This window comes from Coenobita brevimanus, chromosome 44, assembly GCF_032717465.1.
Source record: "Coenobita brevimanus isolate Jiangsu-jjx chromosome 44, ASM3271746v2, whole genome shotgun sequence".
Lineage (NCBI taxonomy): Eukaryota > Metazoa > Arthropoda > Malacostraca > Decapoda > Coenobitidae > Coenobita > Coenobita brevimanus.
In genome coordinates, this window is record NC_136997.1 from 6,861,071 (window position 1) to 6,882,560 (window position 21,490).

The 21,490-nt window shown below is 44.4% G+C and overlaps 1 protein-coding gene across 1 annotated transcript in view; it reads left to right on the top strand.

The window, feature by feature from the left end:
- Positions 1–20,465, top strand: part of LOC145397956 (glutamate receptor ionotropic, delta-2-like) — a 177,531-nt gene extending 157,066 nt beyond the window's left edge. The window contains exon 6 of the mRNA XM_080270933.1: positions 20,355–20,465. Coding sequence (XP_080127059.1) covers positions 20,355–20,465 — 111 coding nt within the window. The remainder of the gene's footprint in view (positions 1–20,354) is intronic.
- Positions 20,466–21,490: the final 1,025 nt, after the last annotated feature.

Genomic DNA, 21,490 nt, shown 5'->3' on the forward strand with positions numbered 1-21,490 from the left:
CTTTGCTATCAGTCGAAAATACTTCTTTGACATTTTGGTAATTCAGCTGTCTTCTCAGAATTGTGTGAACTCTTACTGACACAATTGCTGCTGCAAGCTCTAACCTTGGAATAGTGATGGCTTTAAGTGGTGCTACTCTTGATTTTGCCATTACAAGTGCACAATGCATCTGACCTTTGTCATTAATCAGTCTAATGTAAGAGCACTGTCCATAGCCTTCCTGACTAGATTCTGAGAAATGATGAAACTCAACTGCTTTAATTCCTCCAAATGCTTCAGGTTTGTAACATCTTGGTATTTGCACTTGTGGCAACAAGTGCAGTTCATTTCTCCACTGTTCCCACCTGGACTTCATGGTTTCTGGTACACCATCATCCCAACTTACCCCATCTTTACACAGATCTTGGAGTATTCTTTTTCCATTTAGAATAAAGGGAGACACTAAACCTAAGGGATCAGATATGGGGCTTACAGTTGATAAAATACCTCTTCTTGTTACAGGCTTACTACTTAAAGTGATTCTAAACTGAAATGAGTCAGATTCAACACACCACTCTACTCCAAGTGTTCTCTCAATGGGCAGTGAGTCCTTGCTGAGATTTAAGCTCTTGATGCTTCCTGCCATTTCTTCTGGACTGATGGCTGCCAGTACCTCCTTGCTGTTGGACAAGAACTTATGAAGCTTGAAGCCTCCTTTCATGCACATTGCCTTACTGCTATTAATCAGTTGGATAGCTTCAGCTGCAGTAGGTACAGACTTTAACCCATCATCTACATAAAAATCATTTTTGACAAACTTAGCTGCATCAGATCCAAACTCAAGCTCATTATCATCAGCTGTTTTCATTAATGTGAAAATTGCAACACTTGGTGATGAAGTAGCTCTGTACCCCCTCCACAATATGTCTACCCCCGATGTATATATGTCCCCCCCCAATGCATACATGCCCCCACTAAATTTGCTAGGTCAGCATGCTCTCCCACGCCTGAAGACGGCGTTATTGCATCAGTTGATATCGGGCAGCCAAGAAGGGTAGACTATTTTACTGTGAGCTTGTAATAAACTCCTTATCTAGCTGTTTGTACACGGAGTTTCTATCACCAAAGTATTGCAAGTTACATTTGGTAGCAGCGGTGTTTCGAACCATCACATTCTGACCGCCTCCTTGGATTTTTTGTGATACAACAAGATACACGACGTCTCGCATCTGCCAGCCTCGCCCCTCCTCCGTGCCTCTAGTGGTGTCATACCTTGGCTGTGCTTTTCGAGTGTACCATTTTTCTCACCAGTGCTCACCTCTCAAACCACCGCACCCATACGCCTTGTTCCTGACCGCATGTGTCGCCGTCGCCGACCTATGCACCTGTTGCACCTGTTCCCAGCACCTGTTCCGGACTCATCATAGCTCCTGCCCCCATGGTGCCACTTATCACTGTCTGCCCGCTGCCTGCCCACCACCATTCTCTGCATTTGCAACTCACCAGCTCTACACCTGCCTTGCGCCGACATCTGCCTCACCACCCACCACCGGCCTCCACCGTCGCCCGCATCTGGTCTGCATTACGGAGCCTCCTAAGACTGCCACTCCCTGCCGGTGATTCATCGCGGCGTCTCTTCTCCTCTCCGCCCAGCTGTCTCTGCCCCGCCGCCCAGCCCCGCCCCGTCGCCTGGCCCCGCCCCGCCCCGTCCCGCCCCAGCCCAGCTACGCCCAGCCACCCTGCACGTCATACCTCTCGACACTCCCGTTTCTACTGTGTAACTATAGTATATCTTTCCTTTCTCTAGAGATTATCCTCGATTTTCTCTACAGATTGGTTATTGTAAATATTCCATCTCATTTCCATTGCCCCGTTTTCATCTTCACCTACGTTATTTATTATCCATCTCATCCTTCGTATTTTATTTAAACCATCCATGCCCGCATCTTCATTCATTTTCACACCTAGTGTATTCCATTCTCTCATTGCTATTTATACATTTCCACCTAAGTATCCATCTTCATCCTTTCATCTTATATTGCCGCATTAAATGTCATACTTTCCACGTCAACCGCTTACCGCCAGCCCTCTTGACCCGGAAACATCACCTGCTCATACCCCGTCTGCCGACTCTAACACAATCGCTCATTTACGAAGTGGCAAAGAGTACCACCGCCCTGTACCTGAGACTCCCGTTTCACTTCCCGCAGAATCACTTACTACCCGTCCTACCCTCGTAAATCCAGATACTTCCTCCTCTATTCCTGCCTCTACTCTCCCTTCTCCTTCCTCTACTCCTTCCACTGTCGTTACTTCTCCTGTCTCCCTTCATACCCCGTCTTCCTCACCCTTAACTGCCACTGCCTTCTCTCTCTCCCACACCTCTCCTCCAAACACTTCTGCACTTCCAGCCATGGCCAACCCTCCACAGTCTATCTATCTCGACGATGCCAATCGTCCCAAATTTACCGGCCAGGACCCAACTTGGTCTGTCTATGATTTCCTCAGAGAAGTCGAAACCGAAATAAATAATAGACAAAATACCGAGGAATCGCTCAAAGTAGCTTACCTCCTCGGTCGCTTGCATCACGGTAAATCAGACATCGGATCCGCGATCCGTGCAGGACATTTCGATAGCATTCGTACCATTCCTGATTTTCGTATGGAACTCATCAGCCTTTGTTGCCAGCATTCAAATACCGAGTCTCTCATGGGATTCATTTTTCTCCTAAACCAACTAGATGATGACTTGCGCGTCCCAGCGCAATATGCCAAGCTCCGCGAAGCTGCTGCCGCCATGAAAGCGACTAGTAGCGAGATGCTCCAATTACTGGTAGGCACGAAATGGTTAGAAGACAAGAATGGCGTTCCAATGCTTTCACTCACCAACTTTGCTGACTTAATTGGTTACCTGAGATTCCTTCACTGGCTTACTCCTAAACAGCGAGAGCTCGCCTTGGAAATCGGTTTCAATCCAGGAGATGAAATTATTCAGGTCACTAAAGCCATTCATGAAAGAACAGGTTCGAACTACACGCATCAGGGCACCACCCAACCCTTTGCCTCCTCAGTCTGTCACACCTCCACTACCCCAGACCAATCTCACTCCCGTCCCACCACACGCGGCAGACCTGCCACACATCGCTCTCCTACCGCAGGTCGTGATCAATCTAGCGCCCGACGGAACAGACAATCTTCGATTCTTTGCTGGTACTGTGGTCATCCTGGACATCGAGCATCCAGTTGCGACCGTACATACAGACGTCCTCACTCCCAAACCAGACAGCGTACGCCTTCCCGCTCACGTCATCCACACTGCAAATACCACAAATCAAGCACGACTCACACCACTGAGGAATGTTGTTACCTCAACCGCCCACAGTCGGGGGAAGCGCCGCGCCCGTATCGAACCAATATCACGTAGAACCAGAAACCCAACTCCCCATCCGCCATGTAGGTCCCATAACATCCTCGGGTTTAGTCATTCTCGGAAGCAGTCATGACATACCAACGTCATTCTTCTTGGACACAGGATCTATAGTAAATCTCATCTCCGAAAATTCCTTACAAATTATTCATCGCCATCACAGTCGCGACAGTTTCCCAGAACCACCAGACATTCGCCTATGTGGTGTTAACGGCTCAGAGTTTAAGGTTAAGGGAAGTCACCCTTGAAGTCAAACTCCACAGAGCTTTGCCCCCTATCCTCACTGAATTTCATGTCACTAATGACTTGCAGTATCCCGCAGATGCCCTTATTGGTTTCTCCACCATGGCACAACATTCCATTGCCTTATTACCTGCTTGTGGTAGTATAGACATTTCTGGATTCCCGGTTTACACTATGGAATGTCCCCGTCCTGTTCTTACGATCAAATCAGTCCTTCAATTACCTCTGTCCCTATCACTACCAAAAAGTCCAACCCAGCCCAAACCACCACTCTCATCATCTGAGAATACAGAGATCATTCCTTTACTGACTGAGAGCAAGGACATAAATTCCTCAATGTCTCCTGATACATCATCTCAGCCCTCGAACATGGCCCTTACATCCTCTCCCGACAACACTATCGCTGACTCAGACATGTCTCAGTTACCTACCTCACACAGTCTGAATGATCTTCTCCAACACGCAGAGACGAAACGTGCAGTAACGAATACGTGCACAATTTTGTTACCGCATGAGTTCACCAAAGTCTCTATTTGTGTTGCCGGTGCGAAAGAAGGAGTGGATGTACTAACCCTACCTGAGACGTGTTGTGTGAATGGCTTGACTTATGAGTCAGCGTGGTGTACAGTCTTAGAGGCCAGTTTATGCTACCTGTACTTGCTCAATGTCACAAATGCTCCACTAAAACTTAAAAGTGGTGTAAAGATTGGAGACTTCCTAGTATACCCAACGGCCGTAAAGGTGTGCCAGGATTCCTCAATTCCTACTATTCAGACTGATGATACGCCAATCGGTGTATGTACTATTAACTCTACGGGATCTGCGCTGACGCATTCACCCGATATGCTCTCACATCTCACTTGCACAGATTTCCCAGAAAATACGCCTCAACTCCTCGACCTTCTGACCTCATACAGAAACGTGGTTGCCTTACCCGGTGAACCGATGGGTAGAACAGACCTTGTCAAACATACGATTGAACTACTCCCAGGAACTCAGCCGATTTACATACCAGCGTATCGATTGCCTCACAGCCAGAGAAAGCAAAGAGATCAAATGGTACAGGACATGTTAGACCAGGACATTATTGAACCCTCCGTCAGTCCATGGAATAGCCCACTTTTCTTAGTACCAAAGAAGGATGGCAACCTTAGACCAGTAGTCGACTATCGTAAGGTCAATTCTGTCACCGTTCCAGACCGTTTCCCACTACCTGTCCTCACTGATTTGCTAGAATCCCTTGGTGAAAATAACGTAGTCTTTTCATCTTTAGACCTCCTCAGCGGGTACTGGCAGGTCGAAATGGAAGAGTCCTCTCGCCCAGTTACAGCCTTTAGCACCCCTTCCGGACATTTTCAGTTTAAGAGACTCCCTTTTGGTCTGAGAAATGCTCCTTCCGTGTTCATGCGACTTATCCATTCAGTCTTCAGCGGTATGATGAGACACTCTCTTTTTGCTTACCTAGATGATATCATTGTTGTGAGTAAATCCATCCCTGATCATTTTACCAAACTCCAGCAAGTCTTTGAACGCCTCCAGCTTGCAGGCCTGAAAATCAATCTCAGTAAATGTGTCTTCCTGCGAAAGAAAATCAAATTCCTAGGCCATGTCGTAGATGCACAAGGCATTCATACTAATGAGGATAAAACTAAGGCGATCATTAACTTCCCAGAACCTACCACTACCGACGCTGTACGAAGTTTCCTGGGCCTCAGTGGCTATTATCGTCGCTTTATCCGCGATTACGCGAAGATCGCCGCTCCTCTGACCCACTTACTCAAGCAGAATGTGCCCTTTGTTTGGACTAACGACCAGTCACAGGCTTTCCAAAAGCTAAAGACAGCTCTTGTAAATGCCCCTATTCTAGTGTTCCCTGATTATGCCACACCATTCCTTCTCTGCACAGACGCCTCAGGCACTGAACTTGGTGCCGTTTTGATGCAACTCGATGAAGCATCAAGGAAGCGCGTAATAGCGTATGCTAGTCGCACCCTTACAACCGCTGAACGTAACTACAGTGTACAGATCTCGAAGCACTAGCGGTAATCTGCTCCTTGAAACATTTCAGAGATATCGTCTATGGTTATCCAGTGCATATCCAAACAGACCACCTTCCACTATGTGATTTGTTCAAAAATCGCAACCTAACAGTAGGTTAGCTAGATGGTCTGTCATCATCCAGGACTTTAATCCCACTTTTCAATATGTACCAGGCAAGTTGAATGTAGTCGCAGACGCACTCTCACGTCACGTAGCAGCAGCTATAACATCACTGCAGCCTGAAGTAACTGAAAACACTACACTAACGTCAGACGTTGTTTGAAACTTTCAACGCCAAGACCCCATGTGGTCCAAAGTAATTTATTTCCTAGAATCTGGCGATGCCTCGACCTTACCTACTCTGCCAGTATCACTAGATGAGTTCATGCTAGATGATGATCTCTTGTACAGGAAAACACTGCTAACAGGCAAAGATATGACCAATTGCGAAGTATGCCAACTTGTTGTCCCCACTGCCCTGATACCAAAGGTTCTTCATATTGTTCATAATACTCCTCAAGCTTCCCATCCAGGTAAAGACCGATGCTTGCGCCAAGCACGTCTCAAATACTATTGGCCAACCATGCACCGCGATATCAATGCCCACTGTGACTCTTGCCTCTCCTGCCACCGCCACAAAGGATCAACCGGCTTACCAGCACCTCTCTTACAATACCCAATCCCGTCACGACCATGGGAAACTGTCTCAATCAATCTCTTAAAACTACCTCTCACAGAATCTGGCGTTGAGTACTTGTTCGTAGCGGTCGATCACTTCTCCCGCTACTGTGTCCTCGTCCCCCTCTCCGACAAGACTGCGAAGAGCGTTGCCCGTGCCCTTGTAGATCACGTAATTTGCCCATTCAGTACCCCTCATACCATTCTTACTGACAACGGTACAGAATTCAACAATAGCCTTCTTGATGAGATCTGTCGCCACTTTCATATCAGTAAGTGCAATGTCGTGCCTAACCATCCGGCTTCCAATGGCCTTGTAGAACGCCACAACCGTAAAATCTTAGAGTGCCTCAGACATCTCGGCTCCCATAGTTCGTCCTGGGATGACTGGATTCCCCAAGTGGCATCCTCCATCAATAGTTCCATCAATGCATCCATTGCTGAATCTCCCTTCTTCGTCCTCTTTGGTTTTGACAAGGACCTCCCATACTCTCTCTTATCCTCAAAGCCAGAACCCATCTACAACATGGATGATTATGTTAAACTAAAATTGGCCAACTTGCAGACAATCCACCAGTATGTCCAATCCACTTTGGCTTCCTCTCAGGAGGACATGCTGCAGCGCCAACATAAGTCCGGCTCTCCTATCACTATCAATGTAGGCGATCTTGTCTTTGCCCATTCCCATACGCGTTCCTCTAAGTTGGATGACAAATTTACAGGGCCCCACCGCGTCCTCACTCGACAAGGCAACAAATTTCACCTCTAGGACCTGTCCACTAGGGACACCAGATGGGTCCACGTCGATGACTTAAAGCGAGCACCCCGTGGCCTCGTGTTGGAAGAGTCACTTAAACAACCTCCTGCCCTCTCTTCCCCTCCTCCCATCCCTCAATCTACTCTGTCTCCACCTATCCCTCAGTCTCCTTCCTCTCCACCTCCACCTGCTCATTCATCAACCAATCAATATCGGTCCAAACTGCGCTCTGCCCATCACCCTCTTCACGACCTTCCTCATTAACTCTACCCTGATTTTCTAGGTACGATGTTAGCGATCTCCCTGCTGGCAGTGCTGACCCTCCTGGGGTCTGGGTCAGGGCAGGACGATGGTGGAGTACGTCCCGGGGCCTTGGTCGGCTCGGGAGGCGAGGTAATGCTTATCGACGACATCGCCTCTTTGCACTACGATCTTGCGCCCCTGGCCGACGTAGCCATTGCCCTACCTGCCTACGCGCACCAGCTCCACGGAATCAGGAACCATCTCACGACCCTCATGGGGACACAACCCGAATGAGTATCTCTATAACCTTTTCCTCCCACTCTCCTGGCAATTGCAATACATAAGCAACAGATTCACTGAGCTCAATGACACATTTTCCATTCAGACACCCGTGGGTCGTTCTCGTGTGAAACGAGGTCTCTTCGACTTTGGCGGTGAGATTCTGAGTGGCTTGTTTGGCGTTGCTACAGCCCGTGACATTTCTGGCTTCAAATCTGATCTTACTCATTTAGCTTCAGCCCTAGAATCACAACGCCGAATCATTAAAATCCAACACACTATGTTACAGAAGCTCACAACCCAACTCAATGAAGTCACGTCCACTCTAAACAATTTCACCGATATCTTACAACGCCACCTTTCAGATCTCAACGTTATCTCTCAGTTCTTCTACCTCAAACTCAACATGGATAATCTCCAACTGGCCGTTGACTCTCTCCTGTCTCAAGTCTCTACCTTGGTTCGTATCCTGGTCGATGCTATCAATGGACGTGTCACTGCCAACTTAGTACTTGTCTCAGCTCTCCGTTCTGTCCTGGAATGGGCTCACTCCACCTTCGGTCTCTCCCCAGTCCTCCCTTACTCCTCCCTTGAATATTATTATCCTGTTCTCGAAGCCACTCTTCTCACTGCATACGTCGTCGTCCATATTCCTCTCCGTTCTGCCATAACCTTTAACCTTTTCCACATCATTCCCTTCCCTTTCCGCCTCAACAACTCCTTGTTACAGGTATCTGTTCCTTCAGAATATTTCCTCCTCTCCCATGATCATCTTTCCGTTGCCTTCCTTTCTTCCACAGACCTCCAGCAATGTTCCTCTCTTACTCCGACCTCTCGTCTCTGTGCTGCCCACCTTTTCGCTATCTTCCCTAGCAGTGCTACACCCTGTGAGTCTGCTTTAGTTCGCAACCATTCCATCTACTCGGCCTGTTCTTTTGTCCCAGCTCCTGACCTCCCAGTCAACCATGCTCACCTCAACTATGTCCAGTACTTCTTTGCTGTTCCCATCTCTGTCACAATCATGTGTCCTGGTTCTTCCGTTCGCTTCGTCCCCGCTAGTGGTCTCTACAAAGCACCTGACTTTTGTACCATCAAATCAGAGTCCGTCATCACTTATGCCACTCGCTATCACCAAGCTGTTCGTAAACACTCCTATGACATCTTTCAACCAATCGACATGCCTTCAACCCTACCGTCTGCCAACATTACCATCACCTCCCCTCACTTGCGCATGCTCACCTTCCTCAATGACAGTGATTTCATTATGGATCAATTTTCTCTGGCCTTCAGCCGTTCATGGGTTCATCCGACAGTTGTGTTTCCCCCTGTGGTTATCGCTTTCATAGGTTTTCTACTCATCATCTGTGCAGTGCATTGTTGTGTCAGAAAAATGGAACGTCGACTCCAGGAAATCAGAGTCGCTACAGGCATAGTACGCCCTACACACGACGTAGAAACTCCCCGTACTTAGTGCCCTCGCATTCCGTGACTACCATTGCCATCTAACCATTACCCAAACTGTGAACAGCACTCTGCCTACTAGAAAATGATGGTATGTCTTTCATGCATTACTCAGTGACAGTGTATCCTACAGAAAATCCACAAAAAAAAAAAAAAAAAATGAAGGAAGAACAACACTAGAACTCTCATATCTACTCCTTGTTTATCATGTATCACACTATTATTGTGTAATTCCCATTATGTTTATATATACCTTCGACCCTTACTGGATTTGTACCTATTATTCCTTGTATATCTTATATGTATATATCCTTCTAATTCCCTCCCCTCAACATGGCCATGTCTCCCCTACTGCCCCTGTATCATACTTATCCCTTGTACGACCCTCCCCGGTCCTGCTTTACTACTATCATCACCCACCATTTAACTCCTGGTGTCAGGAGACACCATCTCAGCTACCCGGGGGAATAGTGTACTCCCTCCACAATATGTCTACCCCCGATGTATATATGTCCCCCCCCCAATGCATACATGCCCCCACTAAATTTGCTAGGTCAGCATGCTCTCCCACGCCTGAAGACGGCGTTATTGCATCAGTTGATATCGGGCAGCCAAGAAGGGTAGACTATTTTACTGTGAGCTTGTAATAAACTCCTTATCTAGCTGTTTGTACACGGAGTTTCTATCACCAAAGTATTGCAAGTTACAGCTCCAAACAAGTGCACAGTCATTCTATATTCAATCACTTCTTTGTCCAGATCTCCGTTTTTCCACCACAAAAAGCGTAGCAAGTCCTTGTGTTCAGGAGACACATGCACCTGATGATACATTGCAGAAACATCACATACAAATGCTACCTCTTCTTGGCGAAATCTGCATAACACTCCAATGAGACTGTTTGTGAGATCTGGTCCTTGTAATAAGTGACTATTTAGTGACTGTTTCTTGTAGCTAGCACTGCAGTCAAATACTACTCTTAACTTGCCTGGTTTCTTTGGGTGATACACCCCATGATGAGGTACGTACCACACAAACCCATCTGCTCTTGCTAACTCCTTAGCTGGAACCGCTTCTGCGTACCCAAGTGTTATCATGTCTTGCACAGACTTCACATAATCTTGATAATATTTCTTGTCGTTTTTTGGCTTTCTTTTCAATCTATCTAGTCTGTAAACAGCTAAGTCTTTGTTGTTTTCAAACTTGACATTTTCATTCTTGAGAGGAAGTGGCATCTCATAATGTTCTTCTTGTGGCTTGTATACTCCCTCTTTCATTTTTGTCATGAATGGTTTGTCTTCATATGAGATGGGAACATCATCTGTCTGTCTGTCATTAAAGTCCAGCTCAAACATATTCTTGATTTGCTGTGGGTTAACAACTTCCTTTACTTGAGTTGGAACAACTAGGAAGCTACCTTTCCTTTCATTATTGATGACGACCTCTTTGGTCCATAGTTCTGTGTACCTGTACAATGCTATCTTCTGTGCTTCTGTCGCTACAGACCTTTCCTATTATACCCATCCTAACTCTGTCCTTCTAGCAAAGGGATCGTTTTCATTTCCTGGGATAATTTCCTTTGGCTTCAGTGCTTTAGTACAGCTGAGTCCTATGATGAGACCAATTTCTACGTAGAGTCATGTGGCATCAATTTGTCTGCTATTCCTTTCAAATGAGGCCAATTGTTTGCAGTCTCGGGTCTTGGTATCTGATCTCGTCTTGCTGGTAGATGTTCTCAAGAGTATGTACTGGGAAGGAACATTGCTTTCTGTTCATAAACTCCCTTTACCAGAAGCCCTTGTACTTTGGTACAAAGCACAGTATCTTCTCCCATCACAGTAGCCAACTGCAGGTGTACTTGTGGTCCAGTTGCTTTAACTTTATCTAGAGTAGTCCCTTTAATAAAGCAAACGTCAGACTGATCATCTAATAAAGCATAAACCAAGACTCCGTTTGATGCATCACTGCTGTGGTACAACCACACTGGAACAATCATGCTGTGTGTATCTCCTACAAACGACCTGTTGATTTTAATTCTATTTGAGACAGCATTGTCCTCTGTTGGCTTGGACTGTTGTGATTTCTCAGCGTCCTTCTCTTTGATTCTTTCAAGTATGGCTTCATGAAGAGATGGATGACGTCTCTTACTGTACATACTTTCCTTCTTTTGCAGTTTTTCATTATATGTCCATACTTTAGACAACCCTTGCAGATAAATGACTTCTGTACATATTCTACCTTTTCCTTATTGCTAAGCTCACTGAACCTTTTACATGTGTCCAGTTCATGTTCTTCTTTGCAGTAGATACAGTGTGGCCTTTTGATGTTTTGATTATTGTCATCCTTGTCCTTTTGAGTCCTTTGTTTCTTGTCACCCTTGTCTCTTGGATCCTTTTGTGCCTCTGTTTCTTTCACTCCAGTTGTGTTGGCTACAAGACTTTTTACCCCAAATCTGTTTGTTTCTGCTTTACCTTCCTTCTTTCCCTTTGAAGCAGCTATGTTATGCCTTTGACTCATTGCCATTACTGCACTATAGGATGATACTGGATGACAAGCTTTCTTTGCCTCATCTGCTATGAATTGGCAAAAGGCATAAAATGGAGGGTACTCTACACGTGTGGAGAACCAGGTGTGGACTACTGAATTCCATCTATCAATTAAAGGTGGGGGTAACTTCTGTAAGATTTTGCAATTTTCTTGAGGATCATTTAGAATATTAAGGAAATTTGTTGAGTTCATTATTGTCAAACAATTCTGCAAGAAGTCAGATAATTTCTGTAGAGCTTGACCATCATTATTTGAGATCTTTGGCCGCTCATTCAGTTTTCTTCTATAGGCATTCGCAACTGTGAACTCATTGCCAAATCTGTCTTTCAGTATACTTTTAGCCTTACTGAAAGCTTCTTCATTATGGATACACAAAAGTCCTCTAATAGCTTCCTTGGCTTTCCCATCAGTGTACCTCCCTAGGTGGAAAAGTTTCTCTGCTGGATTGGTGACTCGTGACTCTATGAATATTTCAAAAAAAATTATCCAGGATGGAAACTCTAATAAATCTCCTCTGAAAATCTCTGGCTCAGGGCGAGGCAGTTTACTTGTGTTTTTGGATGACAAAATATCTACCACACTTTTTAATATATTCATGTCGACTGACTGACTTGGTGTATCATGCTTACCTGATGCCTGTGACTGTTTTAATTCTGATTCTGGTTCAAAACTCTTAGCATGTGGGTTGAGCTTTGGACTCACCTGCAAGAATGTCTGATTTAGTTTGGACACTTCTCCCTCTAATTCACCCATGGCAGAAACAGATGAATCTTTGACAGTCACTTTTGGTTCTGATACACTAGGTTTGATTTTCTCACCTTCTGTCAGTCCTTGTGATTCAAAGAATTTTTGAAGATGCTGTTCTTTACTATCTAGCTCATCATCACTCTCAGGCAGATCTAAAGGATCTTCCACTGAATTTACAGCATTTAGCTCAGCTCGAGTAGCAGCTAGATCTTTATTTAAAACTAATCGTCTATACTCATGTTCTTTTTCTTGCTTGAGCTTTTGATACTCTAATTCCCTTTCTTGCAAGAATTTCTGATGTTCTATTTCCATTTCTTGAAACTGCTGCTCAACTTTTAGCCTAGCTAGTTTAGCATTTAACTGTTCTCTTTTTGTGATGATTGACCAAGATCTACTAGTGCAATGAGAGTGCCTTGAAGTTTTAGTACTTTGTGACCTAACACACTGTGAGCACATGGATGCTTTACTAATTTGTGACCTAACAGACTGTGAATCCTTGGGTGCTTTACTTACTGATTCTGTGTTCTGCATCAATTCATTTAGTTTGCTGTCGATTCTCATTATATAGGTGGTGTGCACTTCTTTTTCTTCCACTAACTCCGGTGACAATTGTACTTGTAAGCTTGGATCTGCTTCCATTAGCTTATGAAATGCATTTACTACTTCATTAAACTGCACCTGTTCTGCATTTGCATGATCTTTAAGCTGATCCAAACTTACATCATTCATGCCTGACAATATTTCCTTTATTACTTTTGTCCATGCTTGCCTTGATGATGCTAACCTCTTTGAACACTGTGTTATTAGGTACTCATGCCCTTTCTCTGTTAAAGACCTTTGTCTGGTACTCTTCACTTCCTCATTTGCCTCAGTAGACTGGAGACAGTCATTTATGGCTTCCTCATTTGTCTCAGTAGACTGGAGCAGGTCACTTACAGCTTGTTCAGTATAACTCATTTTGCAACCATTATTATATGTACCTAATATGAACTCAAGACTAACATTCAATGTATACTTATTTGTAGTCGAAAGTTCCCTCTGGCTGTAGGTGAAGCTTGGAGAATGAAGAGTTTTCACTGGTGAGCACAGACCAGTTCTGCAGTGTCGGCAACTTGCACACAGAAGTTCTAGAAGTCACTGTCAGCCAACCAGGGATGTTTTATTCATCAGAGATTGGCACATTCATCAGGGAAATCCTCTGCACCCATCTGTTCCTATTGTTGATTGCAGGAATTCTTGTGGTAGCCTCATTCTTTGTTCATACTGCAGGCCCCCATGTGCTGTGCTTGCAATTTTATGGAGGGACGAGTTTTAGTCTGAGGGACGAGTTTTACTGTGAGGGACGAGTTTTACTCTGACCGAGTTTTACTGTCTCAGAGGGCCAAGTCAAGAGGCTTTACAGGGAAACTACCAGGATTCTTTCTTGGCATTTTTATTTCTTGTTCTGTTCGATCCCAGTCATTCCCGTAAAACTTAAAAGTAATAATTTCTTTGTCTAAGAAACAAGTTCAAACATTTAACTTCTTATAACTGCATAAATCAGTAATCAAACAGAATAGGTCTTCTTCAACTAAGTCTTAGTATCATGATACATCATTCACATACTGTACTACAAGCATACATTTAATAAAATACTATAGATATACGAAATATGATATTATACCTCGGTCACCTGTCATCTTGGCCTTGAGTCCGTGGTTGTGAGTCTGTGACGAGGTGGCCGTTCGCAAAACATATCAAAACAAATTCGGATTTGTAAACAAACTGCAAACGATTGAAGTGCACCTTTTTCACGGTTTCACTAAACTACAAATGAAGATACAGTTCTCAAAACTAATATATACTGAGTATGCATATAATGGCATGCACATAATGAATATGACATTTACAGTAAAGAAGTCAAAGAACGCGTTCACAAAGAATATGCTAAGATGACACGATCACACACACATTAAAATATAATGGAATGGAAAATATGAATGAGATATGATTATAGGATACAACCTGATATTTGAAAACAAATGGATAAGTAGGGGAGACCGGGTCTGTGTTACATGTCCAAGTTGCTGAAGGAGTGGCCGTAGCCACGTTATGCAGAATTTAAGCAAAGGAGGGGCCTGGAATGGCAACTCGAAGGCGTTGCTTGAATAACATTTGAGGTGTAAAACTGATTTTTCAACTGTGAATATTTCTTTTTTCTAAGTTCAGAGTTATTCTGCTGTATTTGCGCCACCTATTGATGCAGTTTGCAGCCGAGTCACTTGGTGTGTGAAACCACAGATGTGAAAATGCTACGAAATTAGCAAAGGCTCACGGTGGTGGTGTCATTATTGTACACAGAAAATAGGTAGGTGTACAGAAAACCAGTGATGGGATTTTTTGTCATGGATTAGTTATTATAATATCATTTTACCCCATTCAACAACAGCTGTAAAAACTTGACCTAATAGTTCCCTAGTACTGTAGCACCAGTCGAGGAGGGCAGTACTCCCAAGGTGGATAGAAAGCTGATGACAGGGAGAGCTGGAGCTCCCGTTTCATCAGCCCTCGGGACTAGTTCTTGAGCATCCCCCTTTGCTGAACTTCTTCAGTGTCTCAATAACACAGAGAGTAGGCCAACATGCTCTCCAGTACAAGTTTCTCTAAGTGTCAACACCAAACTATATGCACAGTACACTCTACACTTCCTTTTCAAAATTAAGAAAGAAAAATGGCGCAATTAAATCTGGCCTCGGAGTCCCCGGGAGGGGGGGGGGACCATAAATTCCCCCACCATCCGCCCCTCTCCCGGTGACGACTCAGAGAGATGCCTGGAACCACTGTCTGACTCACTTCTTCTTCATTTTCTGCAACATTCGCGGCCTTTCTTCAAACTTTCTGTCGAACATCACCTCTCCTTCTCTAAACATCACCTTCTCTTCCTGTCTGAGACTCAGCTGTCTGAGGCAACTGACAGCAAACCCTTTTCTGTTTCCTCCTACTTTCTCTATAATCATTTCAAAGCCAATGGTGGCTGTTGTGTATATGTACGCAACGATTTATCTTGCTTTCGTGTTCCTGAACTTGATTCTTCTGAATTCTCTACTCTTTGGCTTTGGCTTTCCTGTCATTGTGAAAAAATATATCTGCGCTGTTTACTTATCTCCTAATTCTACTGACTATGAAAAATTCTTCGACTATCTTACTTCTATGATGGAACACATTCTATCAATTTCTCCTTTCTCTGAAATCTCCATTCTAGGAGATTTCAATGTTCACCACCACCTTTGACTCTCCTCTCCTTTCACTGATCCACCTGCTGAACAAGCCTAAATCTTTTCTATCCTTAATGACCTAGAGCAGCCCGTACAGCACCCTACCCGTATCCCCGACCGCTTTGGAGCTCCAACATACTTGACCTCTTTCTTACAACTAATTCTTTTCTTTTTACTTACACTGTTAATCTTTTGTCTCCGTTGGGCTCCTCCGATCACAACCTAATTACCTTAACCTGTCCTATTGCTCCAGTACGGCCTGTGGACCCTCCAAAGAAACGTTGACTGTGGCACTTTGGAACTGCGGATTGAGAGGCCCTCAAGCAGTACTTCTTTGATTTTCCCTGGAATGATTATTGTTTCCATGGCTGGGAGCCATCTGAGTGTGCATTGCACATTACGGAGGTTATTCTGTCAGGCATGGAAACATACATTCCCTTCTCATTTCCTTTGACTTATGCAAGAAAGCCTTGGTTTAATTACGCTTGTTCTAATGCTGTCTGCAACAAGGAGAGGGCCTATAAAAGGTACCAGAACCAACCCACCCCTGAATTACATCTTTTATATGTTTCTGCCCGGAATCGTGCTAAGTCTGTTCTTCACTCTGTTAAAAATAATTTCATCCGTACTAAATGCTCTCAACTCTCCAACTCAAATTCTTCCTGCTCCTTCTGGCACCTTGCCAAAAACCTTTCTAACAACTTTACTTCATCATCCTTCCCTCCTCTTTTCTATTCTGATGGCTCTGTAGCTATTTCTCATACTGAAAAAGCAGATCTCTTCGCTCAGACTTTCTCCTCCAATTCCGATTCCAGTGCTGTTCCTCCATCACTTCCCCCCTCTGACTTCCTCATGACTGACATTAGACTTTCTTCTGCTGATGTATTTTCTGCTATCAGTGGCCTTAATACTAACAAGGCACATGAGCCTGATGGAGTACCTTCTGTTGTCCTCAAGAACTGTGCTTCTGTGCTTACACCCTGCCTAGGTAAACTCTTTCGCCTTGGTCTGTCAACTTTTACCTTTCCTTCTTGCTGGAAGTTTGCTTTCATTCAGCCAGTCCCAAAGAAAGGTGACCATTCCCAACCCTCTAACTGTCGTCCAATTGCTTTAACATCCTGAGTCTCAAAAGTTTTCGAATCAGATCTTACAGAAAAAATTTAAAGCGTCTTTCTTATCACAACTTTCTGTCTGATTGTCCATATGGTTCCATCAGGGACGCTGCACTGGGAATCTTCTCACCTACCTCTCAGACTCCTGGTCATCCTCCTTTCGGGACTTTGGAGAAAGCTTTGCCATCGCACTTGACATCTCAACGGCTTTCGATCGAGTCTGGCATAAAACCTGAATTTTCAAACTGCCCTCTTACGGTTTCTATCCTTTTAACTGTGCCTTCATGTATAGCTTCCTTTCTGGTCGTTCTATTGCCACTGTTATAGACGGCCATCGTTCTTCTCCTAGTTCTATCAACAGTGGCGTTCCTCAGGGCTCTGTCCTGTCACCAACTCTCTTCCTTTTATTCATCAACGAATTTCTAAGCTGTACATCTAACCCTATCCACTCATACGCTGATGATTCCACCGTTCACCTTTCCATTCGGTTCCCACAACGTCCATCTCAGCAGTTACTTCAACAAACAAGGGATGAGGCTATGGCGCACCTAATGTCTGCTTTGGCTCGTATCTCTGACTGGTGTAAAAATAATCTTGTTTGTAATGTATCAAAAACTCAGTTTTTACACATATCAACCAGACACAGTGTTCCACAGGAGTACCCACTAATGTTTAATAATATCCAGTTCAATCCTGCATCATCCTTGAATATGGTTGGGGTTTCATTCACTCGGGACTTATCTTGTAAAGATCAAATTGCATCTCTTGTAAAATCTGCTTCCAAGAGATTAGGTGTGCTGAGCCGACTCTGTATCTTCTTTACCCCTGCACAGTTGTTTATACACGGGTTTGTATTCTCATGTGTGGGGAGGCTCCCCACATACAGCTCTCCTCAATAGGGTGGAGTCAAAGGCTTTTCGTCCCATTAACTCACCTTCTTTTACTGGCTCCCTTCAGCCTCTGTCTCTTCACCGCACTGTTGCCTCTTTATCTCTTTTCCATCGCTACTTCAATGGTCTCTGCTCCACTGAACTGTCTGCTTGCATCCCTCCACCTATACGACGGGCACGTAGCACCCGTTTAGCAACAAACTCTCATTCTTTTTCTGTCCAACTCTCCAATGCAAGAGTTAACCGTTACTCCCAGGCCTTCATTTATGCAACACGTCAGCTCTGGAACTGTCTTCCTCTGTCTGTATTTCCTACTTCTATTATCTCCAGTGTTTCAAGCGCAGTGTGTCCAGGCATTTCGAAATGAACGGATCTTGAATTTGGCTTTTTTTTGTATTGTTTTTATTTTTTTCTTGAAAGGAACGGTTTGCGGGCCCTTGGCCTTTTGTTCCTTGTTTCTTGCATTAAAAAAAAAAAAAAAAAAACGGTCATGCTCTAGAAATATCAGTGAAAAACAGACTGAAATCGTGGAGGCAGCAGTCAAACGAGTTGTGTACAATAATCAATGAAAAGTGTTGCAGGTCAGTAGAATGCAATGTAAAAGTAGCTGCAGGACTAACGAGCAATGTTGGTCAAAGTGATCTTTATGCAGATCTAGTGTACAAGATTTGCAGTAGGTAGAATCTGTGTTTATCTGTCAGTTTATCTACATATGTCTGTCTATCAAACAATCTACTGTACCTATGTATCCATCCATCTATCCACCGCTATCTATATCAGTCCGTCTATATATCTCTCTCTCTGTTTATGAATAGTGAAAAATGAATAAGTGAGTGGTTCAGGATGTGCTAGTAACGATAATGGAGAGGCTGAATCATGGTAAGAGTTTAACTTGTGAGTGATTCACCTGTTGCTAGAGACAGTAATGGAGTGATGAAATGAATGCCAGTTTTGTAATGTAATTTTACTTACACTACTTCTAGTATGCCAATAGCCTTATATTCACATGTTAATGACACAGACAAAGAATGGACATACAGTATTATATTGATAACATATATATCAATTTACCCTGGGATGCGTAAAAAGTTGCACGTAATCTGGGGTAAATTGTGATGGATGACATACCATCATTTTTTAAAATAACCCGGTGACGGATGTCTGTCTGTCTGTCTGTGTACAGTTAGAGGTCACAATCCCGTAAGGGTGGTCGCTTGTCTTTTAGTTTGTTGTTTTACGGGAAGGGGCACTAACCCTCCGCCAACCCACTTGTTGACATGTAGGGGACACGTATGGGTTAGTTTTTATATATACAGGTATATAACTATCTCTCTCTCTCTCTCTCTCTCTCTATCTATCTATCTGTGTGTGTGTGTGTGTGTGTGTGTGTGTGTGTGTGTGTGTGTGTGTGTGTGTGTGTGTGTGTGTGTGTGTGTGTGTGTGTGTGTGTCCGGCTCTGGGGATAGGCTTCACAACCTGCTCCCAAGGCCCAGTAGTCCTACATACCGTACCCCTCTACATGTCACCACTTCGACGCTAGCACCCACCGTCCATATTGAATATACATGGTAGGGCTGTCTCATACAGGACTGGTTTACTAGTATTAGCGGGGGTATTTTTACGACATGTCGGCGGGTCTTCTGGTAGATCAGTAAAGTCTGATTTTATGAAGTTCAGATCCTTAAACTGTTCCCTGACCCAACGGGGATTTGACCCTGGGTCCGGTAGGACTGCAGGTCACCTCTCTACAGATTGAGCCACTGCCTCTCCCAGCGTTGTAAATGGTTTCCTGGCTTACAGGGAACCATTGGCTTGTCACTCAATGTAAAGTCACCTGAATGGGAAAGAAGAGTAATAAAAAATGACAAGAGAGGGGAAAGAAATAGGAAAAGAGGACTATAGAAAGAAAAAGAATAATAAAGAAGAAGGAAGAAGCAGACAGCACCACATCAAGTTAGTGGTTGATGGTCACCATACCTACCACTGTGACAGATGGGTTTCAATTTTTTTTCCCTATAAATTTGATAAAAGGGCATAGTTTTCTACTTTCAGACAAAAAAAATAATGTTATACCTTTAACCTATGATTTAATCAGGAAAAACATAGAATTTGTCTCTAGATCCTGTCTTCTTTATTGCTAACTGATTGTGTGTGTGTGTGTGTGTGTGTGTGTGTGTGTGTGTGTGTGTGTGTGTGTGTGTGTGTGTGTGTGTGTGTGTATAGGTAGATAGACACAGCTACAAGTATAGATGAAAATGCGAGGTACAGAACTTAAAGTGCTAGATTGACGATGGAGAGAAAGTATGAATAAAATATGTATCGAGATGCATGAGTAACAGCTAAATTGCTTACTTCACCTTTGTAAACAACAGAATGGTCTTCCCACAGGCAATATGAAACCCAAGTTTTGTTCAGATTATAAGATGCTTGAGAGATTTCAAATATTTCAGTGATTATTAACTGTATGTGCCTAATACAAATTCTGAGTATTGTAGGTTATTACATTTCATTTAATCATTATGTAAATCCCTCTTGGAATGTGCGTGGCATAAGCCGATTATACAGTGAATGACATACGGCAGTAATTATAACATCGTGCCTTGAACTTATGTGCATGCAATATTTTATGAATTACAATGAATATCTTCCTTCGGGTATGTGCTTTAAGCAAGTGAGTATTGGCATATAACTGTGTCTCAGGTTCGTGGAGCTGGAGTGTTGAACCTGGGGCAGCTACAGGGCGCCTTCATCGTGCTGGCGCTGGGATTGGTTGCTGCCTCTCTCACCCTGATGTTGGAGCGCCTCGTCTAGCCTTTTGTAGCCTAGCCCTAGACCTCCCTCCAATCTGTCACACTCCATCCCGCTCTTCCCAATGCCTCAGCCTTAGCTCTCCCTCCACCCTGTCTACCACAGCCCTCCCTCCACCCTGCTTTACTCTAATCCACCCTCCACTCTGCCTCACTCCATCCTTCCCTCCACCTTGCCTTACCCCAGCCCTTCCTCCACCCTGCTTTACCCCAGCCCTCCCGCCTACTTCACCCCACCGCTCTCTCCACCCTGCCTCAACCCAGCCCTCCCATCCTGCCTCACCCCAGCCCTCCCATCCTGCCTCACCCAAGCCCTCCCATCCTGCCTTACCTCAGCTCTCCATCCATCCTGCCTTCCCCAAACTATTTCAGCCCTTGGCCTGCAGCTTTAGCTCGACTTTGCATTATGTTATAATCCGTAATAAAGACCTGTAGATAATATATAATTCTTCTGACTTGCTTCCCTGTATAACGTGTGTGTGTGTGTGTGTGTGTGTGTGTGTGTGTGTGTGTGTGTGTGTGTGTGTGTGTGTGTGTGTGTGTGTGTGTGTGTGTGTGTGTGTGTGTGTAAAAACGACATATAAGGACAGTCAAATACATCTTGTTATCTTCTAAGTAGACATGTACTTTTTCTGGCACTGGTTATGATGGTAGTAGTGGTGAGGGTGATGACAGTGAGAGGTGATGGTGATGACGGTGGAAGTTAACAGTGGTGATGGTGCAAGGGGTGGTGCTACTGATGGTAGTAATGATTGTAGTCGTGGTGACGAAGATGATGGAGGTAGTGGTGATGCTGATCATGATGGCAATAGTGATGGTGACGATGGTAGTAGTGGTGATGATGGTGTTAGTGGTGATGGTGATGATGATGGTAGTGGTGATGGTGCTAGTGATGATGGTGACGATGGCAGTAGTGATGGTGATGATGGTGGTAGTGATGATGGTACTAGTGGTGATGGTGGTAATGGTGATGGTGATGATGATGGTAGTGGTGATGGTGCTAGTGATGATGGTGATGACGATGGTAGT